Source organism: Phascolarctos cinereus, unplaced genomic scaffold, assembly GCF_003287225.1.
Source record: "Phascolarctos cinereus isolate Bilbo 61053 unplaced genomic scaffold, phaCin_HiC Scaffold_3;HRSCAF=262, whole genome shotgun sequence".
Taxonomy (NCBI): Eukaryota; Metazoa; Chordata; class Mammalia; order Diprotodontia; family Phascolarctidae; genus Phascolarctos; species Phascolarctos cinereus.
In genome coordinates, this window is record NW_027555736.1 from 94,717,985 (window position 1) to 94,730,728 (window position 12,744).

A 12,744-nucleotide genomic window follows, 5' to 3' on the forward strand; every position below is an offset into this window, starting at 1 on the left:
CAAACAAATGAAATATAATTTTCACTTACCTGTATTTTAATTGGCCAGGAAAAGTTGCTGACATACACATAGAATGTAATGTTAGGATTGCCTCTGAAATTAAATTTTTCACAGGAAAAGCTATCTCTGAATTCCTTTATTTTGACCCTGTAAATTAGCAGAATTTCCTCTCCAGATATTGTTCCAGCTAAAATGCAAATAATAATGCTTTTTGGAATCCATATCAAGCAACACAGTCATGTTAAAAATCAAGCAATATAATGTCATACTCACTCATAAAAAAGCAACTACTGTATGTCTTAAAGCATAGTCTGAATACATTTACCTTTATCACATATTACAAATTATGAATAAGACCTGGCTGTGTGATTTCAATGCTAAGCAGAATTTCCAGATAAGGGCAACTTCACTCCTAATTAGAGACTTAAAGAGTTGCCCAGAGCACTGAGAGGTAAAATGATTTGCCTAGGTTCATATATCCAATATATGTCAAAAGGAGAATTTGAACTCAGGTTTTCCTTGTTCTCAGGCTAACTCATTATCCACTATATCATGCTCGATCATATCATAAATATTTAACTTGCTACAAGTAGATATTATGAAACTTTGAAAATAATTATTTAACTCCATCAGAAAATCCTCTGACAGTTACTGTTCACAATGGAAAAGTTAGTAAAAAGTAAGCCAATGAGTTGGTATTTTTAAATTTCAAAAAGAAAGACTCCTACTAACTTAGGGATAATTGGAAAGCAGAGGAAAAATCCATACTTTAATGCTTGAGCTAACTGCTCACTTCCTGAAATACATGGTAGGCATTTAATAACTACTTCCGGAATTTAAATGAATAAAGTGATGCCAAGTTGATCCTGCTCCAATGTTAAACTGACATTTAATTATCATATGGTCATACACTTACCAGTATTTCTAGAGTGACTGAATATGAACTGTTTTTAAATGTTAAGCATCCCCTTTGATAATTTTATAGCCCTTAGGCTAAACGTATATATTCCATTGTAATAGGGAGCTACCAGATGAGGAAACTCTCTTTACCAATGAAGTCCTTTATGTTCTTTGCAATTTATAGTTACAGAAAGTTGAGTAGAACACTGAGAGAGATAAAGGGATTTCATTGCAGAGTCATGTAGCCATAATGTTGTCATAGGCAGGACTTGAACCCAGGTTTTCAAGGTTTTGAGATCAAGGCTTTTCTATTTTTAACCATTTATCAGAATGAAAGCCATAAATCTAAACCCATATTTTTGCAAGCTAAACATTGGTAGCTTTCAGTCTTATTCAACAGTGCATTTGTGACTTAGTAAACTAAGAAAAAGCAATGCATTTTATTCATAAAGGTGTAAGAAAAGAGAAAGGGAACATACTTTTTTTCCCCAGGGGTGATAGTGATAGTGATAGTGGTGGTGGTATAATTGAACAAGAGCATTTGTACTTCTCCTTGGATGTATTTTTCAAATGGCAATAAATCCAATTCATAGAAGCTTTCTTTAAAAGGACTTATTAAATAAAGCTTTTATTCTCTCAACACTCAAGTTGAAAGGGGGAGGGATTTTATAGGTTGAAAATAACAGATAAGCCAGTGTTATCACCACACACAGAAGAATTTCATTGTACAATATCAATATTAAGGTTAATAATTAAATTTTAGCTTCAACACTGAAACAAAGAAATTAAATCTCAGTCTCTCCAGTCATTAACAGAGTAATTTATCTTAATTAAAATCACAGCTTTCATAACAGTACCATTTAAAATTTTTAAATAGAATACAAGTTTTTGCTATCCAAGTAATTTTAATTGAATAAGGGAGAAAGTTAACATGTTAATGAAGCTTTATTCAGATTACAAATTATTATCCATGTTTAACTAACACAATTAATAAAAGTATAATGATAATGGCAAATAATATTTTAAGTTTGTTACTGAACTTGAAAAAAAGACAACCATGTTAGAACAAGCAGTGCTTTTAACAACACAGAGAAAAGAGATATATCATAAAAAATGTTCTTACCTGTTGAACTAATGGACCATGTAATGTTCAGATTAAAGTTGTTTGATGCATTAATGGAAATATCCAAATTTTTGTTCGACTGACAACAAAAAGAAAATTAAATGTATGAGACCTGAATTGAACAACATTTCATCCTAAATACTATGCTTTACCCAAATACATTTTGCAAATTAGCCCTTAATCCTAGGTTGCTTCCACTGGACAAAGAATGTTGTGTTTCAATCCAAAAGACAGATTATTTTCTTTTGAAAAATTTAATATAGGTTTTAATATCTTTTTATGCAAAATAGAAGCAAATTATTTTATTTTAGCAATCTAGAATTGCTTCATAACTTTTTGTCTCTAGAGATTTTTCCAGCATAGATAAAGGTGACTGAATTTTTGCCCTTTTTTGCCACTGAGGTAGCCTTCTTCAGAGATTTCATTATTAAAGTTTTCTATTATTAGCTTTTCCTGACCTAGTTTCAATCCCATTCATCTTAATTTATACTTCAACTTTTGACCTAAAAACTAATCTGCTCCTGGGTCAATAATCACTTGTTACAAGGGGAATTTTTCTTTTAAGTATTGATGACATATAGCCACTAAAGTTCCTTACAATTTTGAAAACTCTGTGATTTCATGAGTCTAATGATGGGTGACACCTATTTTCTATTCACTATTGGTTTTTATTTTCAATTTGCAAACAATGAAAGCATAAAGTTTATACTTTCCCTAAATCTTCAAAAAATATACTTTAAGGGATCCCTACTTGAAAGCACTAAGATTATGTACTCATACTAAAATACCAAAGAAAAAACATTTTTATTACAGTTTAATGTTGACTATTTTATTTTTCAAGAGATTGTCCTCTTAAAGTAAATTACATAGCCAATCAACTGAAAGTCAGAAACTGACTATGGCTAGATAGTATTTTCTTTATTAAGGTTTTGGCAAGTCTTTCTTCATTTTAATGGCCCAACACAGAATTATGTTGATTTTAGGCAATTTAGTTTTCAATTTTACTGACACAGTATAAATTAAAACATATTTATTTTGCTTGGAATATTATCGTGTGTGTGTGTGTGTGTGTGTGTGTGTGTGTGTGTGTGTGAGTGTGAGTGTGTGCAAGCATTTGTATAAAATAATCCATTGGTCCCTCACTAAAAGTCCTAACTTTATATTCCACTGTGGTATGAAAGTGACTTTGGGCTTCTAATATCTATACCAGTGCTGCCCAAGATCTAGCAGTTCCTTCCCAAGCTGAAAAGGTTCTGAATTAGGGCACACACTGAGAATACATGTTGGTTGTCTGAGGACTGGCTAATTCAGGAGAAGCTTATTACTAGATTGAATGCATGATGATGGACATTTTTGGCCAGAGGAATTCTTGAAAATTGTCTATGTGAGTTATAAAGAGATTATGACTACACTGGGCATCGAGGTGGCACAGTGATTAGAGTGCCAATCCTGGAGTGAGGAGGATCTGAGTTCAAATTGAACCTCAGACACTTACTAGTTTTCTGACCTCAGTTTTTTCATCTATTAAATGAGGTAGAGAAGGAAATGTCAAACCACTCCAGCATCTTTGCCAAGAAAATTCCAAATACAGTCACACAAAGAGTCAGACATGACTGAAATGTCTGAACAAGTAGTGAGCTACATTGGTAGAAGAAGTACCCTCACTGAGGAAATTAAAAATATTAAAGTACTTACAGGCCACCATATACATTAATTAGCCAAGAAATAAAGTAAATCTTTAGATTTAGCTTTAAAATAGTGAACAAATATATTTAGAAGAATAATTTATTTATGTGATTTTGCCTTATTTCTTTGGTCACAAGTTTTGATGGTTTTAAAGCATGAATTCCTGTTTACAATTTTACTGGTTTTTTTTCTTTCAAAGGGCAAAATTACAAATGTTATTAAAGCCTAATTAATGATGGCAATGGGTAGAGACCTGAGTACAAATCTGGCCACAAACATTTATTGGCTGTGTGATTCTGAATAAGTCATTTGACCTCTGTTTGCCTAAGTCTGTAAAATGGAGTTAATAATAGTACCCACCTTACAGGGTGGTGGTGAGAATCAAATGAGATAATAATGATAAAATACTTAGCACAATGCCCGGTACATAGTAAATGTTACATAAATGTTAGCTATTATTATTATTATTGTTATTATTGTTATTATTATTATTATTATCATCATCATCATCATCATCATCATCATCATTACCATGAAATGACATGAGACACAATCTGACACACTTTTAAATATGTCTTCTAGTAAGACTATTTTTAAAAATTTTTAATTATTTAACTGGTGCTTTTTTCTTTTTAAATTACATTTATTTTTACTATTTTTTTCTTTACCAAGTAGGCTTTCCTTTTTTTTAAAAAAAAAAGGTAGTAAAAAGAGAGAAAAGATATGTTAAGCAAAAACAACTAATACATTGAAGAAGTCTGCCAATGTATGCAATAGCACACCCCGAATAAACTATTATGTCTGATGGACAAAAATAAAACAAAATAAACAAATAAATCACTTATAACACGAGTGTAACTTTCTAAAGACAAGACACATCATGTAAAATATGAACACTTTCCAATGTTGTCATCTTGGGTATTTATAGATAAAACAGATAGCAAAACTTGCACATTATTTTGTGTCATCTTGGCTTTTTTGTTCTGTTTTGTTGGGCAATGGGGGTTAAGTGACTTGCCTATGGTCACACAGGTAGTAAGTGTTATGTGTCTGAGGCTGGATTTGAACTCAGGTTCTCCTGAATCCAGGGCCGGTGCTCTATTCACTGTGCCACCTCGCTGACCCCAATATTGTGTCATCTTATGTGGCTTTGCCTGGATATATTTTTCATTTGATTTGAATCAAATGACATAATGATTTTTAAAATATTTACAATTTGTTATGTATCTAAAATAGTTTATATATCAATATATCAATCAATATACTAAGTTGTAAAAGCACAATTCAAGCAATTCAGAAAACTACTACAAATACAAAAGGACAAAAATTATGTTTTAGTAAAGAGAAAATATTTTCAATATGCTTTATATCCGGGGTGTCCAATTCATTAGAATTTTCCTAATTTGAGAGAATGATTACAAGATGAATGCTTGTATATATTAAGTCTGAAAATGATAGATATAAATGTATTTTAAATTACAAAACATCTTTGAAAAAGTTCACAAAAGCTCACAGAAAAGCCTAAATCTTATCTTCAAGTTAATTTCTATATCTACATTTTAGAAAACAAAATGGGTGACAGGTTTGGGAGCTTCCATAAAACTCTACAGAGCAATAACTCTGGGCAGAGGCAAAATCACAATGAAATATAACAAAAAAGTTGAATCTCTTGCTCCCAGAATTATTATGTTACGGAAGATGAATGATGCTTTCTCACCTGTTCTGGATTTGCTATGAAGTTTATGGCTGTATGATGGCGATCATCTTCCTGTAACAAACTGAAGGTAAACTGGTAGTCAATCAAAAGGCTGTCTGTGGACAAAGCAAAGCGTAAGCATGAAAGTTTCCATATATGCTTAAAATTATACTTGCCAAATGTAATATAGCATCTAATATGGATTACAAACTTTTAGATAAAATGTGGGTTTTATTACATATCAGAAGATTTCTGGCCTGAAAACATAAAATTTATAACCAAGAAACTGATGAAAAAAAATGAAAAAAACAAAAAACATAAAGAAGTTCCCAATTCCAGTTTGGTAACACATAATTATTAAAAAGACAAAAGTGAAAACTATATTTAATCAGCATATACATGTTATTGCCAGCCAAATAATACTCTAAATATGACACAGTATAAAAATTCTTCCACAATAAATGAAAAACCAAAAAATTGGATAATAAGCAATCATAAAAATTTTTAATTACTTCAAATCATCTATAACCAACATATCATTTTTTGTATCCCCATGTGATTTTAAATTGTAACCTCCTAGTCTCTATATAAACAAAATATCTGTGAAACACTGCTACTATTTTGGTCTCAGATTTTTAGAAGCTGGTCAACAGAAAGAAGAGATGAAGTACTTGAAAGGTCAGTATCTTTTTCTTCAGGACTGCGGAAATATTTCATACATTATAGTCAACTGATGTTTAATGAGCCAAGTACCACTGAAATATAGTTACTATATATGAATTTAAGTCATTTATTGAAAACATGGGTAGTGTTATTAACAATAATTAACAAGAAATCTATATTAACAATCAGAGCTCTCCTATCCACAAATGAGTATGGACCCTTGCCTTGGTTTCTAGACTCTGAGGAAGTCCGATGGTAAAGAGTAGTCTTTAGTCAAAGAACTATACCGATAGTTTGTAGTGTAAAAAATGAAAAGTCCATTTAAGGGACTGGAAAATATGTCTTCTTTCTTTTTCTGATAGATAGGCACATTTAAGCTCCAGGCCCAAAGTTTTAACCAATTGGTAATACTCATTATATAGCATCTAAAAAGTTCACAGCACAGTTTGAAAAACAAAAGAAGTGTGTGTTGGGGAAATAGGCAGAGGTAAGTCATATTATGATTGCCTGTAAATTCCTATACAACAAAAAGGATGAATAAATATTTTATTTATTGATTCATCTGTCATTTTCCCTAAGAAAACTTATATACATATTTATGGAACTGTACATTTTTAAGACCAGGCTTTCTGAATTGATTTGAATAAGAAAATAATACCAAAAAATTCTCTCTCGCTCTCTCTCTCTCTCTCTCTCTCTCTCTCTCTCTCTCTCTCTCTCTCTCTCTCATACACACACACACACACACACACACACACACACTCACACTTTCAACTCCACTTACTTTTATTTAGTTCACATTATTAGGACTAAAATAATATTTTAATAGCTACCAGAAAAATAATAATGTACACAGTCAAAATTGATTTCAATTATAATGATAATGATAATCCCTGGACATTAAATGTCAATGAGTCTCATTATATTCTGAGATATTATATTTTAGGGTTTGATGAAGACTGAAATTTGAAAGGAATCTTACTATTTGCTACAATTTGTGAAGACTAATGGAAGGTTTAGAACAAAATGACAGTGATGAATATGAACAAGGCTAAGGAATTTTTGTCCAATGAGGGACAAATTTTGACCTTATCTTGATCAGAACAGCAAAACTGATTGTCCGTTTTAGTCTACTTCCGATAAGGCCTGTGAGAACATTGCAGTCATAAAAAATAAATGTTCATTTGGACTAAAGAAAAAATAGTTTGAGCCAGAGAAAAAGCAAATGTTTTATGATTTTTTATTACTCCTCCTCCCATTCTACTACTATTGCTACTTACATTTAAATAAGATTTTGAAGTTTATATGCAAGATCTTTGCCTCATCTGAGCCTGACAACAAACTCATTATATTTTGTGAATTTATCTTTTCCAAACCTTATTCTTCATTACTACTAAAAATTTCCTACTTGTATGGAGAAGAAAAATATTCCTAGACTGGAAAAATAAGATTTAGAAAGCTACCCATGAGGCAAATCTGAATATAAATCAATTCTAATAATTATTTTACACTATTGATAAAAATAAAATTATCTCATAAACTGAAAGGAATTTACTGAAATTGCTAACACTGTCATTAACCAGAACTTCTTGGAAATGCAGCTGCACATGATTAAATCCAGACCAAACTTCTCCGAAAACAGCATACTGAAGCTCTAAAGCATGCGAACATTAAAAAGTTGAAATTTCAAGTAATGATATCATCAAAAGACTATTCTATTCTTTTTGAAGAAATTAAACCTTTTCTGTTTGGATCCTAAGACACATAAAATATAATGGGATGATTAAATCCTTTGTTTACTTTTCTTCATTTGCTTGTACCTTAATGGAACTATGACATTAAAGAATTTAGTTTGCTTTTTGAGGCAGAATGGAATGGTTAGTCTTCAGCTCTTTTCTTCTGCTAATGTATTGTTTTAAATAAATTGGTCATAGCACTGTGTTAAGTTAGAGGTTGCTAAGAATATTCAACATTTCCTTTTTTCCAATTTCTATTAATTAATGTTTCTTATTAAAATCTTTAAGGACATTGGACTTGCCCTCTAAGATTCTTTTCAGTTCTAAATCTAGAATCCTGTGGCAAGTACATTAGTGAAAGTAAGTATAAAATGTTTAAAGTACTAAATCATCCCAACTTTCAAAGAAAACTTCATAATGACATCTGGGTAGCATACTGAATAAAGTACAATGTTTGGAGTAAGAAAGACCTGAGTTCAAATTCTGCCTCACATTTACAAGGTGTGTAACTCTGGACAAGTTACTCAAACTATCTGCATCTCAGTTTCATTATCTGTAAAACGTGGATAATAATAGCCCCTTTGTCACAGTGTTGTTGTGAAGTTCAATTTAATTAACATGTAAAGTGCTTTGCAAACTTGAAGACACTCTACAAATGCTAAGTATTATTTTTATCATTATATCTAGCTATAAAGAAGCAAAAGATCAAAATATAATTACTTAGTGTAACACAATGGAATATACGTATATGTAGATACAATATATCTGGAGTTCATTGTTGTAGGCATCTGAGTCCTGTCACTAAAATTGTTACTCAGTTGCATGCAATTTGTTTATACAAAGACTTGTAAGTAACTGTGTAGAAAGAAAGAAATTTTCCGGAATAAAATATTCAAACTGTCTATGGATACCACATTCTTGAAGATACTATTGCTATCTTACTTTTCTTTTAAAGTGTTTTCCTAGAAATTTCTATATGCCAACTGATATATACGCATATATTACCTCCAATTTACTCTGTACATATTTTGCATCTATATAATTCTTTGCATGCTGTCTCCCTCAGTAAAATATGAACTCCTTGAGAATAGGGACTCTTTACTTTTCTTTGTATTCCTCAGCACTTACCACAATGTCTGGCACATAGTAAATGTTAACAAATACTTGCTGACTAACTCTGTGTATAGTGTTAAGTGTATTTAGAACCATATGAATGAACAGACACACACACAAAAAAATGATTGATGTCAACCTATTATGGAACGTCATAAGGCTTGCCTTTCCCTTGTTCAACAATTTTATCAATAATTTAGTTGAAGGCATAGATCCTATGCTTAACAAATTTGTTGCTAAAGCAAAATATGATGAAATAGTTAAAGGATACGAAGAATTAGATATAACAAGATTCTAAAAGACTAGAGAAGACAATTCTAATAAGAAAAAATTTAGAGGGGCAGAGCCAAGATGGCGGTGTGAAAGCAGTGACTTGCTTCAGCTCTCCCCAAACCCCTCCAAATACCTATTAAAAATGGCTCTAAGCAAATTCTAAAGCAGCAGAATCCACAAAAAGACTGTGAAGCAAATTTCCAGCCCAAGACAATCTGGATGATTGCTTGGAAAGGTATATCACACCATGGGCAGGGAGAGGAGCGCAGTGCTGCCTGGGCGTCCAAGCTGCAGCAACTTGGAGCAGGCATCAGAGGACTGAATTGCAGGCAGCTTTGGTGGTTTCCAGACATCTCAACCCATGAACATCAAACACAACTTAGAAGGTCAGTGGGAAAAGTCTGTTTCCGCAGTGAGAGGGGAGCTAGGTCTCAGAGCGAGTTCCAGAGCACAGAGTGCAGAGCTCGGGCCCTGGGGCGGTGGCTGTGTCCTGAGCTTCTGGCCCACAGACTAAGGGAGAATCCAGTGGCTGATCAGAGGGGGACTGCAGGAATCTCTTTGCCAGTGCTGAGAAAGGAATCTCTTACTTTGCCTGTGCTTTGATCTGGGTCACAGTTCTGGGTGGCAGTCCTGGAGTGAGGAGGAGTGCTGGCCTTGTGGAGCTTGTAGTGACTGTGGAGAGAGAAAACCCTCCTCACAGTTCCAGGACACTGGTCACTCATAGACCAGAGCACAGGCCAGGAAAGGAGTAAACACATCGCCCTTTATCATACCACCTTGGAAGAACTGAAAATTTAAAGGTCCCTACAAGTATCTCTGAAAACAGCTGTAGAAACCCCTGAAGCTTGGGACAGTACATTTTCCATATTGGAAGCAGACTATTACCTTAACAAAGAGTGTAAACCTCAAGTAATTGGCCAGGATCATGAGCAAGCAGTGCAAAAAGAGTCAGACTATATTATCTTACTTTGGTGACAAAGAAGATCAAAACACACAACCACAAAAAGACAACAAAGTCAAAGCTTTCTACACCCAAAGCCTCTAAGAAAAATATCAATCAGTCCCAGGCTGTGGAAGAGCTCAAAAGGGATTTTGAGAAGCAAGTAAGAGAAGTAGAGGAAAAACTGGGAAGAGAAATGAGAGTGATACAAGAAAATCATGAAAAACAAGTCAACAACTTGCTAAAGGAGACCCAAAAACATACTAAAGAAAATAACACCTTAAAAAATGGCCGAACCCAAACGGCAAAAGAGGTCCAAAAAGCCAATGAGGAGAAGAATGCCTTAAAAAGAAAAATTGGCCAAATGGAAAAGGAAGTCCAAAAGATTACGGAAGAAAATACTTCCTTAAAAATTAGAATACAGCAATTGGAAGCTAGTAACTTTACGAGAAATCAAAGCATTGTAAAACAAATCCAAAAGAATGAAAAAATAGAAGACAATGTGAAATATCTCACAGGAGAAACAACTGACCTGGAAAATAGATCCAGGAGACAGAATTTAAAAATTATTGGACTATCTGAAAGCCATGATCAAAAAAAGAGCCTAGACATCATCTTTCAAGAAATTATCAAGGAAAATGGCCCTATTATTTTAGAACCAGAGGGAAAAATAGAAATTGAAAGAATCTACCAAACTCCTCCTAAAAGAGATCCCCAAAGGAAAACTACTAGGAATATTGTAGCCAAATTCCAGAGTTCCCAGGTCAAGGAGAAAATATTACAAGCAGCCAGAAAGAAACAATTCAAGTACTGTGGAAACACAATCAGGATAACACAAGATTTAACAGCTTCTACATTAAAGGACTGCAGAACATGGAATATATGACTGTTCAATGAGGGTGGGTGGGGAGGGAGGGAGAAAATTTGGAACCCAAAGTTTTAAAAACACGTTTTAAAAAAATGTTTTCACATGAAACTGGGAAATAGGAAATACAGGAAATGGGGTATAGAAGTGTATCCTGCCCTACAGAAAAATAGAAGGGGAAGGGGATAAGAGAAGGGGAGGGAGAGACAGAAGAAAGGGCAGACTAGGGGAAGGGGTATTCAGAATGCATGCCATCTTGGGGAGAGGGGAGGGGTGAGATAGGATGAAAATTTGGAACTCAAACTCTTGTGGAAGTAAATGTTGAAAACTAAAAATAAATAAATTTATATTAAAAAAAGGAAAAAATTAATAGATATAAAATTATAAAGTCACAGTCAGAAGGGATATCATTGAACATTTAGTTCAGCCTATACCTAAAAATGAAACACCTAGCCAACCAGTGGTCACATAGACTTTGCTTAAAGATCTCCAATGAGAGGCAATCACTAATTCCATTGCAGCCCATTTTACTTTAAGGTAGCCCTAATTATTAGGAGGATATTCCTTACATCTGGCATGCTTCCCCCTTAAAGTGATATTTATCTTTTTAAAACCTGAAGGCAATTTTTATGTTCCACCTAAATCTTTTCAAACTTAAGTATTCCCAAGTCCTTCCACATTGCTGGAGGTAAATGAACTCATTCAACATCATAATTACTCTCTGTTTACTCTCCAGATTGTAAGTATTCCTTTAAAATTTGATACTCAGAATTTAGCTCAATTCTACAAAAATGGGCTGACACAGGGCAAAGTATAGTAGGATTATCAACTCCTTATTACTAACAGCTATGACCCACACTCTTAGTATGTTCCACATTTCCTTGTCATTTCATAGTAATCATACCATCCACTAAAACCGCCAAAAGATAGCGAGATATAGTACATAGAATTCCAGAATTGCAATCAGGATGACCTATATTTGAATCCTGCCTTGGATATTTGCCATTTGTTTTTGCCTGGGAAAGTAATTTAATTTTCATCCCCAGTTTCTTCATATATAAAATGGGGAGAATAATAACTTCTATCTCATAATAATAGCTTCCATCTACAGGTTTATTGTAGGGATTAAATGAGACAATGCATTTAAAATGTTATGTGCTTGAAGCATTATAGATAGGAACCATAGAACCACACAAGATAAGTATAATTTCATTACTTTCCAAAGTATAGTTCCAAAGTATTTTTGAGGAAGGTACGAAATTTATAACACTACCAATTCTGCAATGGTATGCCTGTCTTCCCACAGCCTCTCCAAAATCTAGCATTTTCATTTTTCCAGTTCTCCCATTTTGAAGCAAAATCTTAGACTTTAAAAAAAATTAATATTATTAATGATGTTTTGGAGCATTCTTTCACATACTTTTCATTTCTTCTTTTGAAAGCTGCTTTTTTACTAGTAGGTGACCTCAAATTTCCCCTCTCAAAGAGCTAACTAAAAAAATAAAACAAGAAGCAAGTTAAGGAGCTTAATAGAATTTTAGAAAAGTTTGCTATGACAGACTTCTTTAGTAAACTGAATGGGAATTGAAAGGGATATACTTTTTCTCAACAGTACAATGACACCTTCACAAAAACTGACCACATATTAGGGCATAAAAACTTCAAAATCAAATGCAGAAAAGCAGAAATAGTAAATGCATCTTATAATGCATTTAGAATTATAATGCAATTATAATTATAATGCAATAA

General features: G+C 33.1%; 1 protein-coding gene across 1 annotated transcript in view; it reads right to left on the minus strand.

Annotated features, from left to right (window-relative positions):
• The window catches only part of ATRNL1 (attractin like 1), a 1,198,805-nt gene that overhangs the window by 695,503 nt on the left and 490,558 nt on the right, over window positions 1-12,744 (minus strand). The window contains 3 exon segments of the mRNA XM_020988143.2: window positions 30-187; window positions 2,024-2,102; window positions 5,427-5,521. Coding sequence (XP_020843802.1) covers window positions 30-187; window positions 2,024-2,102; window positions 5,427-5,521 — 332 coding nt within the window.